Source organism: Artemia sp. Qi Xiang Cuo, chromosome 18 (assembly GCF_049724085.1).
Source record: "Artemia sp. Qi Xiang Cuo chromosome 18, ASM4972408v1, whole genome shotgun sequence".
NCBI lineage: Eukaryota > Metazoa > Arthropoda > Branchiopoda > Anostraca > Artemiidae > Artemia > Artemia sp. Qi Xiang Cuo.
In genome coordinates this window covers 4,973,791-4,991,762 of record NC_142811.1, presented here as the reverse complement: position 1 = coordinate 4,991,762, position 17,972 = coordinate 4,973,791, and the positions used below count along the sequence as shown (strand labels likewise).

Genomic DNA, 17,972 nt, shown 5'->3' with positions numbered 1-17,972 from the left:
ATTTATAATTCGCAGGCGGGCATTGCTGACAAAGTCTGTCCATCAGATTCCCTCAATCATCCAAAACCATTTGGATTGAAGGGTATCGAGATGGAAATTGACAGCTGCAGTTGCAGGCCAAGTGTCAGATCCGTTCAGCAGGATCGAACAGACTAAGGCTTCAAGGATAGGAAGGCCGAAAACAGCAGAGGAATTGGCTGGGTGGGCAACAACTTCACGGTCGATGGAGCCGTTTGACGATGTAATAGAACCATGATAAGTGAAAAAGTCAGCCATTTCGATTTGGTTCCCTGTGACCGAGTAGTTTGATTTGTCGGCGACAGAATTTGGCACCCCGACATAATACGACATGATAGAGAATCCTAACTAATAAAATTAGTCAAGTTTTACATGTAAATTATATTTAAAAACCGCACACTAAGGAAAAAGAGCATACAATAAAATTAAAACTTCATCATCTTTCTTATAATTTTAACTTAACTTTTTTTATGTGGTGCTTTTTGTACACATTAAACATTCACTTAGAAAAACAGCAAGCAAAAATATTTTTGGCGAATAGTTTCATTGGAAGACAAGTCATTTCAATAAAAAATAAACTTCAAATATACAATAAATGCTATAAATAGATATAAAATACAACGAAAAATAAATCATTAACAGCCTATAAAAACATTCATTTAACACCCTGTTTTAAAACTGTCATTTTAATAACATTAAAAACTGTTCTTCAATATAACGTCAGGCATTTAATATGGATCTTAATACGATAGATTTTGCCAGGCAAAAATGACTGCGCGACTTCATGCTATAAATTCCAGATAGTAGGTATAAGTGAAAGCGGGCTTCTGTAAAGTCTTGATAGAGCATTCGCGAGAACAAAGACAAAAAACGCGATTGCTCCTCTCTCAGCAACATTTAGGTATTAGAATTTGCGTATTATAAAAACGTTTGTAATATATGCATTGTGTTGTTTTATTGCAGCGAATTTTATTTTTTTTGGAACAAAAGTATATTTTTAATTGTGTAGAAACAGGAATTTTTTTGGGGGGGGGGGTGGAATTCACTGGCTGAACAAGCAATTTGTTTTTTATCTGGAATAGAAGCGTAGGTTTTATCCCTAAGACGTACGTAATATAATTATTGCATAGATGATTATGATTTCATTGATTGATTGATGATTATGAAAAAAAAAATATATTATTACGTAACTAACGTAACGTAACTTTTAATTAACATCACCGATGCCAAACATCTTATAACCCATATTGCCCATTGCACAAATTGGCGTCGTGATTACAAGAAATGTCACCGACAGCTCATAAAATAGAGCAGAGATTTATAGAAAAGAATCCGAGACTCCCAGTAAAAAAGAAGAAGTTATAGGCCTACACATTAAAAAATAAATATTGCATAGATGATTATGATTTTACTAGTTCATGAACTTGAAATTCCAATCTAAGACTCAAATTTCCTGGTCGAACAGGCGCATTTTTACTTTTATTCGGAACAGAAGCATGCGTTTTATCCCTGAAAGATACATGCTACGAATATTACGTACAAAAGTACGCTTATTCTAACGCATAAAAATAACTTTTCTATATATTTAATTACAGATTCGCTGGCCGGACAAAAGAATTTTCACTTTTATCTGGTAATAGAAGGGAACCAGTTATTCCCTCGGGTTTTTATACTTTGTTCATTCGGTGTCACAAGAACCAGCTGCCAAAGCGAAATTAGACTATTGTCAAAGCCTAGCTAAGCTGTATTACGAATTAAATGACATACAATATAAGAAAAAAAAAATTTATAGCCCCCCCCCCCCCAAAAAAAAAGGAGACAACCTGAGCTGAAGCCTTTTGATATGATTCCTAAACTTATCTATAACAGAAGACGGTAAGTTCTGTCAGCTGAAAAAGACTAAGTGACGTTGCTATACAAAGTCCGTATAGTAAATCTTATTTAAATAGAACTTGTTCATTTCTTTATAGAAAGCTTCTTGAAAAACAGAGCACAAAAACGTGCCTATTCTGACTGAATATGTTTGCACTAGTGGATATATAAGAAGATTTTATTTAATTAATGAAGCATTAACTAAACTATGTATTAATTTAAATTACAGTAAGTTTACAGACCGGACAAGCAAACGATCTGCCTTGATCCAAAACAGAAACAATTCTGAAAAATTCAAAAGAAATTCAAAATTTTTGAATATTCAAAAATTAACACTTTTAGTTTTTCTGATGCCGTGAAATTGGGCTACGAAAGTAGAATTCGACACCTGTCAGAGCCTAGCTTTACTAGACGAAAAAAAAAATAGTAGCACTAAAATTAGTACAATATTCTCTGCCAGCCTATACTAGCTGAGTCATCTGAGTCGAGGCTGCGTCACCTATGCTAAAATAGCTAGACAATTTTAAAGATAGTTTTTCACAGAGAAGGGTGAATTCTGTGAAACGAATACGATCAAGTGAGGTTGCTTCCTTGATTTTGCTTAAATTCATAAAAACGAAACTCAGAAAAGAATACAGGAATATGTTTGTACAAGTACATGAAGAGAAAGCATTACATTTACTTTTAACAACAATTTTGCAGGGTGGAAAGTTTGTTTTTGACAGAGGAGGGTAAATTCTGTGAAACGAAAACAATCAAGTGAGATTGCTGCCTTAAATCTGGTTACTATCTCCGATTGAAACCAAAATGCATAACTAAAATATAAGAATAAACTCAGAAAACGAATTCAGGAATATGTTTGTACAAATACATAAAGAGAAAGCTTTATACTTATTTTTAACAACAATTTTGCAGGATAGAAAAACTACTGTTTTTAAAGTTTTGTCCAGAGAAGAAAACGGACTGAATATTCACTCCCAGTCATTTTTTTTTTCTATCAGACAACATGAAACATTGCAACCAAAATGAAATCCGACTTGTCTGACAAAAATTAATCAAAACAAAACTGAAAATTCAGTCGCATTAAGACAGCTTTTTTGAATGGGTGAAGAAAAATACCAAACTTGGAGCTTAAGTTGACTTCACCAAAACTGGTTTAATCGGTCTGTCCGGCTTAAAGGTTGGACAGACATAGAATCTTCTACTGATGCTTCAAACACATGCATATTTAGATAGTCACTGAACTTTTTTTTGAAAAAAAAAAAAAAAAAAAAAATTCACACTATTTTCATATTGGAAAGTATTAAGACCAAAGACGCTCAAATAATAACGTTTCTTAGTTCAAGTCATTATTTGTTTAATAAGATACTTTGAGTCAACCTCATAAGTAGTTTCACAGCTTGTTTTTAAAATACGCTCAGCTTGGAGGAGTTGAACTCTCAAAATTTAGGATTTCACTATAAGAATGAAAAATTAAAGTCTGAACCTAGCAATCCGTCAAAAACAGATGAAAAATACACTGTAACCTTATTGACGTCATTCTCAGCTTACAAACGTTATAACCATGTGTCCACACGAGTCCAAACCTAAGGGGAAGGGGGTCAAACACATACACAAATTGATTTTTAGGTCACAATTAGGCAGATGTCTTTCAGATCAATCATGGAGAGATAATTTCGGTTTTCTTCTGTGTGAGTTTTTAAATGGCATTTTGGTTTTGCTCCTTTGAACAGGCTTGGATTACACTTATAGTCTTTGCCTATAGCCTAGGATTGGATCCTTTCCAAGAAGGTGGACCCTGGTGCTTATGGTGCTTTTTCTGTCCTGCACCATATTTGGCTTTATAATCAATACTTCCGTAATGAATAGGGTCTGGTCGAACTACTGAACCCTGAAAAATGAGTTACTATTTGATATATATGAATGTTTTAACAGAACAGAAAAGAGTCAAAGCATAACTATATATAATAACTATAAATGACAATAAAATTAAAATCATTTAAGAAAAATACATGGAAATAGGCTAACCTGAAACATTAAATAGTTGAAAATGAAATTTGTTTCGTAGCATAAAAATGGCTTTTACTCGCATCTAGAGATTTATTACCTCTAGGATTTTGGCGGAAAAGAAAATATTTTCCAAAAATAAATTGAAAATTGAAAAAAAAGATAAGTAAAAAAAATCCATAAGAAAAAAGTAAAAAAAAGAACAAAAGTGAAGATAAATATAAAAAAGAAAACAAATTCAAAAGGAAAAAGGAAATTACAAAGTAAAGAAAAACTAGAAAAAGTCGTTCCAGAAGACTCGTTCCATTAAGCTCTACCTTCAGTTTTATATTGCTTTTATCATTTTAAGTTAAATTTCCTTCCATATGTATACACACATTCTCAATTTCATTCATCTTTTCACTTTCTTTTCTTCACTTTTCATTAATTTTGAATAGTTAAAAATTGTTTTCGCTTTTAGTTCTTTCAAACAGTGAAAGAAAGCACACAATGAAGTTCAACGTGTATGAGAACCCTACAAAAAAAAAGATCCAGAGAAGGATGGCCGCACACGCGTATTTGTTCATTTTCTCTAGGAGGGATCGTATCGAGTCCGAAGTCCCGGTCTATTAAAAGCGGGCTGAAATGTTATTGAGCGGAAATTTGAGATTTACTGAAAACGTGTTAGTCTTCCCTACTCAAATTCAGAGAGCCCACTGGCACATGCTATGCTATATATCAAGAAACATACATGCTGGCAGTAACAAGATGAACCGCTGTTTTAGACCACTTATCTCGTATAACTAATGGCCTATTGAGTATCGCATAGCGACACAACATCTGTTACGGTTACGGCTTACGGTTGTTATGGTTACAGCTGTTACGACAAATGGATTCCTTATGGAGGGCTGATTGCCTAAGGCCTTAAGCAAGCGTTTTAGGCCATTATTTTCAAATGTTTCATGAGATATCGTTCACATGAATTGAAGGAATGTTTATATAGAGTAAGAAGAGGGGGCAGGAGGGGGTGTGCTAAGGTTCCAAGAAGCATTTTATGCAATTATTTTCGAAGTTTCTATGAGAGACACTTCAGATGATTTGAATAGACATTTAGATGGCTACGGATCGGACATTTTAAGGAAGGATATAGGACGAGCGGTACAGTATTGGTCTTAAGCGGTTGAAAGATCCCTTTCTATTTCGGAGGCGTAGTTAATTTTGGAAAACTATATTTATTTTGAAAAATAAATATATTAAAGGAGACCTTGTTTTCGAAGTATTTCCATACGAAAGTTAAACTTTACTATAAGATTTTGGATTGAAGGGGAAGTAGCACGCTTCATATTTAGGGTAATCCCGAGTATGTTGTTAAAAAAGAACAGATACTAAACAGCAAAAAAAAAGTTTTTCAAATGAAAGTTAAGAGCGATATTAATGATTAAGAAGAACAAAAAATAATTCTGCATATGAGGGAGACTTCCCTCCCGCTTAACCCCCTACTCTTTACGCAAAAGCTTGACTTTTGTCCTCAATAGTTTAAGAACAAATGTTGAAATACAAGGGCAATTTGAATGTTATACATGTAAAAAAGGCATTTTTTGCGATTCTAGTCCAAAGATAGTGAGTTGTTTTCAATGACACCAATTCACAAAATGTACGGAAGAGGGGGGGGGGGGTGAATTTTTCAAAATCTAGAAGAGTAGTCTGTCTTTTTTTTGTCAATCTTTTCAATGAAAATATCATAAAAAGGCAGTTTTTGATGAAAATACCGAAAAGGTGTTTTCAAATTCTGAAAGAATGGACAAAAATCTAGGAGGGTCAAATGCCCCCACTCCAATTTAACGCCCATGGTTATTTTGTTGTAAATATATGTTATGAAAACAGTAAACAATTACCTGTACGAATTTGGTAAGTTCTTCCTGCGTGTCAAAAACCATCACTGTAAATGGTGAGCCATTGACATGATGGCCAGCCCATTTAACCTCGATCCTGTAGTCACCAGGCTCTGTTGGGTCATATTTGCATAGGATAATTCTCTCACTTTGAGCTTCTCTTTGCATTTCTACACGAAAGGCCCCTAGATAAAAACTATACTAGTTACAATAAATATATTTATGTAATAGACAAAGCAGGAAAAAAAAGAAGAAAAAATGTACAATGGGGATAAGATGTACCTTTTATTTTTTACAAGAAATACCTTTAAAATTTTTTTATATTTATTTTATATTTTCTTATATACATTTTTTTTAATATAAAAATATTTTATATTTTTTTGCATCTAATATTTATTTTATATTTTTTAAATTTTTTTATTCTTTTATATATATATACATATATATATATATATATATATATATATATATATATATATATATATATATATATATATATATATATATATATATATATATATATATATATATATATGTATATATATAAAATATTTTAAATTTTATATTGATTTTATATTTTTTTATATTTTTTATATACCTTTTATTTTTATTTTTTATTTTTTTTATCTTTTATAAGAGATACCTTTTATTTTTTTAGAGCCTTTTTTTCCCTAAATAGTTTTTTTTTCAGTAACAAGACTAAATTTTCTATGCCACTTTATTTGGTTCAGTTTCGTTACAAATTTTACGACTTGTGATTATTTTTACTCTTTTTGATATTTTGAGATTCTTCTAACAAACGATATCATATTTTTTTGGCTGTGTTTACTGAATCTGAAGTTTGAATTCGGTTCGTGTGGGCTTGTGATGGTTACTTTTCGTGAGTAGATCTTATCTCAATTAAATAAAAAAAAACAAGTTTTTTCAACTGAAAGTAAGGAGCGATATTAAAACTTAAAACGAACAGAAATAATTTCGTATATGAAAGAGCCTGCCCCTCCTCAACACCTCGCTCTTTAGACTAAAGTTTGACTCTTTTTCACTGCTCCACTTTTTACAGTAATTAAAACTTTAGCGTAAAGAGTGAGGTGTTGAGGAGGAGACAGGTCCTTTCATATACGGAATAATTTCTGTTTGTTTTAAGTTTTAATGTCGCTCCTTAACTTGAGTTGAAAAAAAATTGTTTTTTTATTTAAATTTCTGATCGTTTTTCAAATAATGCCGGGATGTCATGAGACACAAAATGATGTGCACGATTTTTAAAGGCTGTGTGGCAAACCTTATCCAACAAGAAGTAATACATAAAATTATTTTCAAGATGTTGATAATGCAAATTTACTTTTTGTTCTTGAATTTCCCTTTGGTTGTTTTTCTTCCTTTTTTTAACAGTAAAGGACAGTTAAGGGCCTTTGATAGCCATTTTCATTTTCCAATCTATTTCGGTTTTACTTACTCTCTTCTGACTCGGATATCTCTTCAAGTTTTAGTTTATAGAGAATTTTCTTTTTCTTACCTTAAATTTTCCACCTGCTGTTTAGATGGTACAAATTAATCTCTCGCGGTACAATTATAGTCGGAAAACTGGTACAGCTTATTTCAAAGCGTTGGAAACGCTAAAATTGTGGCTGTTAAAGCCTATTGTACGATTCAACCGTATAATCCTGGCCAATATCTACAATGTTATAACTTTGTCACATAACCTCACCCTATGGGGGCATAGACTGTAAGTTATTCCCTGGGGCAAATATGGTTCTTATGGAAGGAATGCTCGTATAAACTTAAAAGGGATCATTTGATTGGAAATTGAATGTTCGACTTCTCTTTTTTAAAAGTAAAAAGAGATCCGAGGGAAACTAGCCCCGTCCCTCCCTCTCTATGCCCTTTTTTCCCCAAACCCATCTGAAACAAATTTTGAGATGCCCATTTTTTTTTTAAATAGTAAAAAAAAAAAAAAAACAGATAACATTCAGCCTAATTCTGCAAACTTTTGACAAGTCACGATAAAACAAAAGTCTGCTGCTTTATATTTCGATTTTCCAGGATTTGTGTCGTCTCTGAAACTGCCACCATGGACACAAAATAGTTTCATAGTTCAGAGCCACAACCTCGCAAACACAGATTAAGGTGCTAATGGACTTAAAAGTACACTTGACATCAAAATAAACACAATTTTTGCTAACTGCATACCTTTGAAACAGGACTCTGAAGTTGGAGTTTTACGGCTGCCACAACCCCACCCCTCCCTTACATATGGAGGTATTTTACTTTACAAGTTCGGTCCCAAATTAATTAAGATGTGTATGGTTGTATAGGTCTCCCCTAAGCCAATCAGATTCCATTCTCATTGTCCCTGGTACTTAAATAGCTGAACAGCCTTTAAACCAATATCTATTGCACATGAATGAGTAAATGAGGTTTTCTGTTCATTTGAGGTCTTCTGTTCACATGAATGAGGTTTTTTGTTCACAAGAGTGAGATTTTCTGTTCATTTCTTTTTCTATTTGATTTAAACCAATAGCTATTGCACATGGATGATTAATGAGGATTTCTGCTCATTCAAAGTTGCTCATTCGAAGTTCTGTTCATTTAAACCAATATCAATTGCACATAATTGAGTAAATGAGGTTTTCTGTTCATTTGAGGTTTTCTGTTCCCATGAATGAGATTTTCTGTTCATTTGAGGTTTTCTGTTAACATGAATGAGGTTTTCTGTTCATTTCTTTTTCTATTTGATTTAAACCAATAGCTAATGCATATAAATTATTAATGAGGATTATTTGAGGTTTCTGTTCATTGAAACAAATAGCTATTGCACATAAATGAGTAAATGATGATTTCTGTTCATTTGAGGTTTTCTGTTCACATGAATGAGGTTTTCTGTTCATTTGCGATTTTTTGTTAACATGAATGAGGTTTTCTATTCATTTATTTTTTCTATTTGATTTAAACCAACAGCTAATGCACATAAATGATTAATGAGGATTATTTGAGGTTTCTGTTCATTGAAACCAATAGCTATTGCACATAAATGAGTAAATGACGTTTTCTGTTCATTCGAGGTTTTCTGTTCACATGAATGAGATTTTCTGTTCATTTGAGGTTTTCTGTTCACATGAATGAGGTTTTCTGTTCATTTGTGATTTTTTGTTCACGTGAATGAGCTTTTCTATTCATTTTTTTTTTCTATTTGATTTAAACCAATAGCTAATGCACATAAATGATTAATGAGGATTATTTGAGGTTTCTGTTCATTGAAACCAATAGCTATTGCACATAAATGAGTAAATGAGGTTTTCTGTTCATTCGAGGTTTTCTGTTCACATGAATGAGATTTTCTGTTCATTTGAGGTTTTCTGTTCACATGAATGAGGTTTTCTGTTCATTTGAGATTTTTTGTTCACGTGAATGAGGTTTTCTATTCATTTCTTTTTCTATTTGATTTAAACCAATAGCTATTGCACATAAATGATTAATGAGGATTTCTGCTCATTTGAGGTTTCTGTTTGTTGAAACCAATAGCTATTGCACATAAATGAGTAAATCTGCTTGTATAGGTCTTCGGTTCATTTCTTTTTTTTATTTTAGTTCAAAAGTTATTTTAGAGATTATTCCCCCTTGTGTTCCTTTTTCAGGTTTATTTTCTTTGCCTTTTTTTGTGCTCCATCCTTGTGAACTTGTTGTACTCGACAGGTTTTCAAATGGGATAAATTATATTATTAATAACATAATTATGTAATCGACATGAACTAATTTACTTACAACCCGAGTGTAATATACTATCGTTTTCTTTATGTTAACTTAATATGTTAATATGTATGTAATACTTAATATGTATGCTATAGTATGCTTTATACTAACCACAACATTTTTTCCAATAGCTTACCATACATCATGTGATTCTTGTAGCGTTATGTATATGAACATGCAATTTGTATCTAAAACTGGGAGGGGGAGTTTGCTAAATACGGAAATTTTGATGCTGTATTATTGTACTTTCGTCGGAAGTGCATATACTGAGAAAATTTGAAATATTCGAAGGAAATATTCGGAAAAGAAAGGCGGTGAGCCAATAAACACGAGCTAATAATAATAATAATAATAATAATGAGACTTTATTTCACTTGAGTAAAGTTTTAGTCTAATATTTACGCAATTGGTAATATTATTTCCCTTGTTGTAATGCTGTGCTGATGTTTTTGTGTTCAAGTTCAAGTTCAATCATTTTATTATTAACATATACATGTATATAATTGATATAGACCCATGGGGAGACAAGCTCGAAAAACTAGGCCTAGACAAAGATACAATAAAAATTTTTACGCTACAATACAAAGATAATTACGACGGCAAAGATACAATAATACAACAATAATATGAAAGTAGCAGCTAGTCCAGGATCCAAATATGAATATAAATATATAAAAAAAAGAGAGATCAATATTATTAAATATAAATGCATACTAAAAGATAGCCGAGAGGCCCACATTCACTTAGAACAACAATCCAAACAAATAACTTAATCATATTAAAAAGACACTTAATTAAAAATAATCCTGAACTAAATGAAATTTAAGATTCCTTTTTAGTAAATGGATAGAAAAAATTTTATCAATAAAATCCTTGTGAGCATCCCAGCACCGGGCTATTGACACAAACGGGGCGAATTTAGATCTCTCAGTACTATACTTGTCAATGTAGATACTCGTTTTTTGTCGCGTGTTATAACGATGTAAATCTTGTGATCGGGAGAACAAACTTTGATTGAGGTAATATGGCGGTAATTTATTAATGTCATAATTAAATTTGAAAATAATTGCTCCAAAAGTAAATTGTTGAGAAACTGGAAGTATATCTAAATAAGTTTATAAAGATGCTGTAGAAGACTTATTTGGAAGTGAAATAGGTGATGAAATAAAAAGTTTCAGGATTCTTACTGCTTTATTTTGTAAAATCTGTATTGGTTTAATATGGCTTTTAAATGTAGATAAATATACTAGAGAACAATAATTAATATTAGACTAAATCAGAGCAAAATAAATGCTTCGTAAAGCAGAGTAGGCCAAATAATGCTTCAACCTCTGTATTAAACCAAACTACTTAGAAATTCTTAAGCGTATATTATTAATGTGTATTTTAAAACAAAAGCTTAAATCTCTAATGAGTTCAAGGTAATCAATTATTTCTATATAAAGTATTGATAATAGTCACTTCGAAAATATAACGCAGGCAATACGATTTAATGTATTTGACTTCTTGCCATCAATAACGAAATTAGCTTTTGATAAATACAAAGTAATAAAATTTTCAAAACACCATTCAAGAACAATAAAGAATGCAGTATCAAGTTTTGCCTCCAACACCTCGTCATTCCTCTCAGAAATTGAAACTGCCGTATCATCAGGAAAATGCGTGCTGAGACATGGGATTGCCAAAGCGCGGTGAAAATCATTTATATAAACTAGAAAAAGCAGAGGACCTAGGACAGAGCCCTGAGGCACCCCAACGATCGAAGACTAAGGAACAGGCAAAGAGAGGAAATTACCTCCATGTACTTATTGCTTTTTCGTATCAAGATAAGATTTAATTAGATCCAACGCTGGTCCGCGCACACAACAATTATCCAATTTACGAAAAAGAATACAATGGGATATTGTATCGAATGCTTTTTTAAAGCATTCGATAGTGTGTATTTTCTTTATTTACTCCTCTATCAGCATTTATAGTGCTTTTTAAAGAGGGGATAGAAAAACCAGCACCCCAAAAAATATCCAAAATCTTAGTGTTTTGCTAAGAACACTATCGCTGGTTTTCTTCTCAATTTGGTTCTTATCGAAATAATATTGGTTATCTTCATGTTGTATTTTTGTTTGTATAATCTGTGAAGTCATTTTTTTTTACTTAAGTAAGTTTTTTTATGTAAAGTTTACGTAATCGACAATGTTCTTAATTTTTTTTTTTTTGTTCGTGTGTTCGTTTGTACTTCCTTTTTCTTTATTTATTCCTCTACCAGTATTTATAATATCTATTTTTTAGAAGATGCCATCTGTCACAAGGCCATATCAAGGGAGAGGGGGGTTACCGGGTTTGACCCCCCCCCCTCAAAAAAATAAACCATCTGACTCGTAAAATGTAAAAAAAAAATGTAAACAAATTTTGAATGAGTTTTAAAAGTTTTTTGTAGTACCCCTCCCCCCACCCAGAAAATATTATCCCCCGAAGAAAAATCCTAGATATGCCGTTGTCTGTAATCTATCTACCGGCAAACCCCCCAAAAAACTTCAAAAATCAACGTGTTTGGCTAAAAACATTATCGAGGATTTTTCTTTAGATTAAATCCGTATTTAAATAATTTTAGTTATCTCAATGTTCTGTTTGTTTGTATAATATGTAAATTACTTTCATATACATGTTGCGCAACGCAGACCTTTGGTCAGCATGCAAAAAGTATTTTTTTTTTAGTTTTTTTCGCCCATCAGCACCCCTATTGAAAATCTTAGTGTTATAAATACTAAAAAAAAAGTAATGCTAAGAGTGCCTGTGAAACGATAGCATGGATTGCCTCTTACAAGGTAAGAGGTATATATTTTATCAACAAAAACTTCCTCAAGACTTACCTTTTGGTCCTCTGATTTTGACTGTCAATTGGCCTATTCCAGCACCTCTTGTATCACAGATAAACCTGCTTTGAAATAGAGCCAAAACTCCATGCTCAACTCCAGGGCCATACACTTTGACTTTTGAGGGGTCTGGTACTCCTACACCCTTAACAGGAAATGGGCTGCCCCTGACATGCTCACCTAAAAGTAAAAGTTTGTTTACTGTAATATTTATTACCAAGAATATATCAATTTAGAAAAAAAAGTATAAAACTCAAATGGGAATTTGACAAAATTTGAAAAAATTTTGCTAAATAGTTCCTTAGAAATTTTCGCTGGAACTTTTTATGGGATCACTAGCGGCTTATTAACGTTCACTATAGTATCGGGAACTAAGTACTGATGCTCCTTCAATTTACTGTGGGGTTTAATGCGGGATTTTGAGTTTTTGATCCGTCATTGGAGGTGGTACTTCTAAATTACTGCCAATTTTTTCCGGCTTTTTCTTTTTTTTATGGTTTTTATTAACTTCTCTGAAGGAAAAGTGGGGTTTCTTTCTAAAGGTTAACGGAAACGTAAATAAACTATTTGTATTTCGTGTTAACGTTCATGCATTTTCGAAAGATAATTTTCAGGGATGTGTCAGAAAACCCAATTTTTTTTTCCGCGAAATTCGAGGAAACACCAAAATTTAGGAATAGTGGGTGCTGATGGTGAGCCACATTTTTTTTCTTTTTTTCTCGATTTTATGTGTTTGTTTGTTTATTTATAATGCCCAAGAATCTACAAAGTTTTCTTGCTGACGGGCAAGTGCGGTTATTTATATCACATTTTATATACTTTTTTCTTAATCAAATACTATAATCTACTCACAAGAACTTTTAATAGCTTATTTAATAACTAGTTAAATAGCTTATTATAACAGTATAAAAATTCAATTTGGAAAACCTCTTTTTTTTATTTTCATTGATAAATACCCTTTCTCATATTTCTACTGAAAAAATCGAGAAAAAATAAAAATTGCCTTCCTCCCGGATTTTGAAAAGTAGTTAAAGTACTTGAATAGTAAAATAGTTGAAAAATAGTTTTAGTTAAAGAATTTTTAATTTTAAGAATTTTATTTTTAAGAATTTTTAATGTCTAATCTTTTTATACATTTTTTTGGCAAGCAATTGCTTAAAGGCGAAGATGAAGAACGATTTCGCAAGTGAACTTTTAGCTGAACTTTTCTCAAGTGACAAAGCTAAAGTTCTTATAATTTTTTTCCCTGGGGTGGGGGGGGGGGGCAGGTTGTTTAATTTTTCATCGAAGAGCAAAAAAATAGACCTATAGCTGAAACATTAGCTTATATGTATAACATTAATATAACATTTTAGAAACTTTATATTAGTATTTAAACGTTATATTAGATAACGTTTAAATGCTAGTAATAACTCTCTTCTAAATAAGTTCTCATTCCAATTAACTTCTTCGTCTTTTTACAAGACTTACCTCCAAACTTAACAATCAAGAAGTGTTTTCCAGATTCTTGTGCAGTGTAAAACAATGTAAATGTTCCATCTCCATGGTCGTTTAAGTCGCAAAGTGCTGGAAGTTTTGGGCCCGAACATTGGGCGCTCAGTTCCCCTAAAAGAAGAATATCAATATGAGCTATGCTAAAAATTCGCGACGGATGATACAAAAATTTTACCTGATTCCGATTTAAATACCTCCTCAACCTCTTGATTTCGAAACGATTCCAGACGCGATTACGATTCTCAAAACACTTATGTTTATTCATAATACCGATTTAGTAACACTACTACTACTACTACTGTAACTACTAACAACTTACTGCAGCAACAAGCTGCCCGAGGTCGACACAGCTGCGCAAGCTCCTCATAAATGTCAATGCAGAGCTTTACTCTCCACCCCCTCCGATGAAATTCCCTTTAAATCCTTCCGTATTACCTTTTCCTACCCCGTTCAAGACGACCTATTTCTAGTTTGGCCATAGCTGGATGGCCAAAAAGCACAATCTTTGGCAGCCAGCCATTCTTCGTACGTGAGACGTGGCCTAGCCGTTTTAACCGATTAAACTATTAAATATCTTAAGTATTAAAACATGTTGTATTTCTTCAACACAATATCAATAGAGCTTTTGCTTAATGTTAATGTAATCTTAGAGATCTATGTGTCTTTTTCTCTTTCCCATTTATATCTCTCTCTTCTCCGTACTCTGTAACTGGATTTTCTGATAACAAATGATTGGGCAAATAAAGAAAGAAACATAGACAAAGACCCGATCTATTAAAAGATTTAGTCTTTCCTCCCTTCCATAAAGTTTCTATATTCTTTAAATCCCTCCTTTAAATCCTTAAAACCCTCAATAGCCCATTTGAGGGTGGCCAAAAAGCACAATCTTTAGCAATGTTCCATCCTTCATCTGTAAAACGTGGCCTAGCTGCATTAACCTATTAAAGAGTTGAATGTCTTAACTATCAAGAAATTGTATGTTTGTTGCTTTATGCCAATGTCGAAAGAGCTTTTACACAATGTATATGTAAGCTGAAAACCTATGCATTCCTTTCTCTTCCCCATCTGCATCTCTCTCTTTTAAATAATATGCAACTGAATTTTCTGATAACTAAGATTTTGCAAAGAAAAAAGAAGCATAATCAAAGACAGTTGTTATCGTTGCTATGTGGATAGCTGTGTATGCACAGCAGATAACAGTTCGTTACCACGAACTGTTATCGTTAAGTTGTTCAAAGACAACTTAACCTTATAAGAACAATAACTTATCTAAAGATTTTATTAAACTAGCCATTCCATTAGTCTGAAATATCTGACAAAAACTGTTTAAAAATACATTTAAATCTAAATAATTCTTTCTATTATTTTTGCTATGTCCTCTTGATCGGTTTTTACGTTCAGTGGGGCAATCAAACAGTTTGTGGTAACGAACTGTAAGTAAGGAGCGACCCGGCTCAATGGTAACCGAAACTCTAGAAAACGGTATTTTGATACAAATAGATACATCAAAAAAATCACATTTTAATGCTGATTTCAAAGATATAAGTTTCATCCAGTTTAATCCTACCCATCAAAAGTTACGTGCCTGAGAAAATTACGCTGATTTTCGAAAAAAGGGGGAAAAGACCCCCTAAAAGTTATATAACCTAATGCCTATGCATATCAGGATGCATATGCACAACATATGCACTAGATGCTTATGCATAGAGTATCAGAGTATGCTATGCACTACTGATATATGCATGTGTATGCTGCACTGCTGTGATATATTCCGTGTATATGCTGTGTATCCATAATTATTCCGTATATGAAAGGGACTGTGCCCTCCTCAACGCCTCGCTCTTTACGATAAAGTTTTTTATTGTTTAAAAAAAAATAAGAGTTGTGAGAAAGTAAAACTTTAGCGTAAAGAGCGAGGCGTTGAGGTTTTGAAAAAAAACTTCAAAACAATCAAAACAAAATTTTGAAACAATAATCAAAACAAAATTTGCATATTAATCTTACTTTTTGCCAGAAGAAAGATCACGGATGCGTTTTTTTTTTTTTTTTTTTTTACTCAGGGGTGTTGGTATTGAACCAGTGGTCCTAGAATATCGTGGGAGGGCTCATTGGAACGGAAATTAAAAGTTCTAGTGCCCTTTTTAAGTGGCCAAAAAGATGGAGGGCAACTAGGCCCCCTCCCACGCTCATTTGTTTCCCAAAGTCACCCGATCAAAATTTTGAGATAGCCATTTTGTTCAGCATGGTCGAAAATATGATAAATATGTCTTTTAGGATGACTTAATCCCCTCATGTCCCTGGGGGGAGGGCTGAAAGTTATTAACTTAACCCACTGTTAACATATAGTATTGGTTATTGGGAAGTCTACAGACGTTTTCAGGGGGGATTTTTTTTGGGAGGGGGGGGGGGGGGTCGGGGATTATATGGGAGGATCTTTCCACGAAGGAAGTTTTCATGGGGGAAGGGACATTGCTATGAAGGGGGCGCCAGATTTCACATCATTATTAAAGAAAAAGATCAAAAATTAAATAAAGAAAAAACAAGTTTTTCAACTGAAAGTAAGGAGCAACATCAAAAATTAAAACGAACAGAAAATATTACATATGTGTTTGGGTTCACCCCCTATCCAATACCTATCTCTTTAAGTCAAAGATTTTTTAGTACTTTCATAAGAGCTATTTATTCTAATTAATGATCTTTGTGATTAAGGGGTCATTTTTAAAGAATTGGAAAAAAATTCGAACTTTAGCTTAAAGAGCAAGGTATTGACTAGGGAGCGAACCTCATAATATACGTATTAAAAATCTATGAATACAGAAGTTCGTTACCCAAGTTAATTCGTAAGTTACGTATATTTATTACTTATAAAAACGTTCGTAAATAAAATGAAACAAGTTTCGAGAAAGTCATTTAACCAAATAAAAGTAAAATTAATATGCCATCTTGTTTTAATTATTCATTTACGGTGAGCCAAAATCAAAACCTGCATTAATTCAAAAACGTTCAAAAATGAATTTAAAAAACAAGGATTTGTCAATGAAAGCACGGAACGACATTATAACTTAAAACGAATAGAAATTATTCCGTATATGAAAGGGGCTGCCCCCTCCTCAACGCCTCGCTCTTTACGCTAAATTTTTTTATTGTTTAAAAAAATAAGAGTTGCGAGAAAGTCAAACTTTAGCGAAAGAGCGAGGCGTTGAGGAGGGGACAGCCCCTTTCATATACGGAATAACTAACAGTTATTGTAATTGGAAGAACGTTTTAAGTTAACTTTGAACTATTCGATGCTTATGCATAGTGTTGTGCATATGCATGCATATGCATGCATACTCTGTAGTGCATAGCATACACAGCATATATTATACACAGCTGTGTATGCATACACAGCTGTGTATGCATACTTACAGTTTGTTACCACGAACTGTTTGATATGCAACTGAATTTTCGGATAACTAAGATTTTGCAAAGAAAAAAAGAAGCATAATCAAAGACACCATAATCACACAGAGTTGTTTTTCTTACGACAAGGAGTGTCAAGCGGCATTCACACTAAGTACGTATTTTTCTGTGCTAAGTATTTAAGTGAAGTTACGTTAAGTATTATTTTTCACATTTAGAGAGGTCCTTTCACACAAAGCTAACAGTTTCACACAAAGGTCCATAAACTCGTCAAGATCATAGTCTAAAATTGTCACAGTTATCACAGGCAAAAATTTCAAAAATTAAGAACCTTGAAATGGAGATTGGGATTCAAGTTCTGATCAACCGTGAACGGCTTTCTAGAAAAAAAATTGTAAATTTATTAATTACTCATCCAAAAATACCATTTTGTTGCTGCTGTGTTGAATTTTCCATAATGTAACTTAACTTAAGACTAAATTATAAGCATAGCTCGAGTCTATTTAGCAAAATTCACGTGACGGACTAAAGCTGCTCCATACAATTATATAATGTAAAATCTTAAATTATGCCAGAGGGAAATTTTCCACGGCGTAGGGTGGAAAAACCGTTAAGCGATTTTCACACTTTCAACGTAATTTTCTATGAGGAGTGGTCAAGATACGTTAAATTAAGTATAACCTTTCTCACT

The 17,972-nt window shown here is 32.7% G+C and overlaps 1 protein-coding gene across 3 annotated transcripts in view; it reads right to left on the bottom strand.

Annotated features, from left to right (window-relative positions):
• Positions 1 to 383: 383 nt before the first annotated feature.
• The window catches only part of jbug (filamin-type immunoglobulin domains fbug), a 367,002-nt gene continuing 349,413 nt past the window's right edge, over positions 384 to 17,972 (bottom strand). For all 3 annotated transcript variants that reach the window (XM_089104337.1, XM_089104338.1, XM_089104339.1), the window contains 4 exons: positions 13,856 to 13,990; positions 12,383 to 12,565; positions 5,772 to 5,953; positions 384 to 3,781 (listed from right to left, as the gene is read on the bottom strand). In XM_089104337.1, the coding sequence (XP_088960463.1) occupies positions 3,650 to 3,781; positions 5,772 to 5,953; positions 12,383 to 12,565; positions 13,856 to 13,990 (632 nt within the window). In that variant the 3' untranslated portion in view covers positions 384 to 3,649. The remainder of the gene's footprint in view (positions 3,782 to 5,771; positions 5,954 to 12,382; positions 12,566 to 13,855; positions 13,991 to 17,972) is intronic.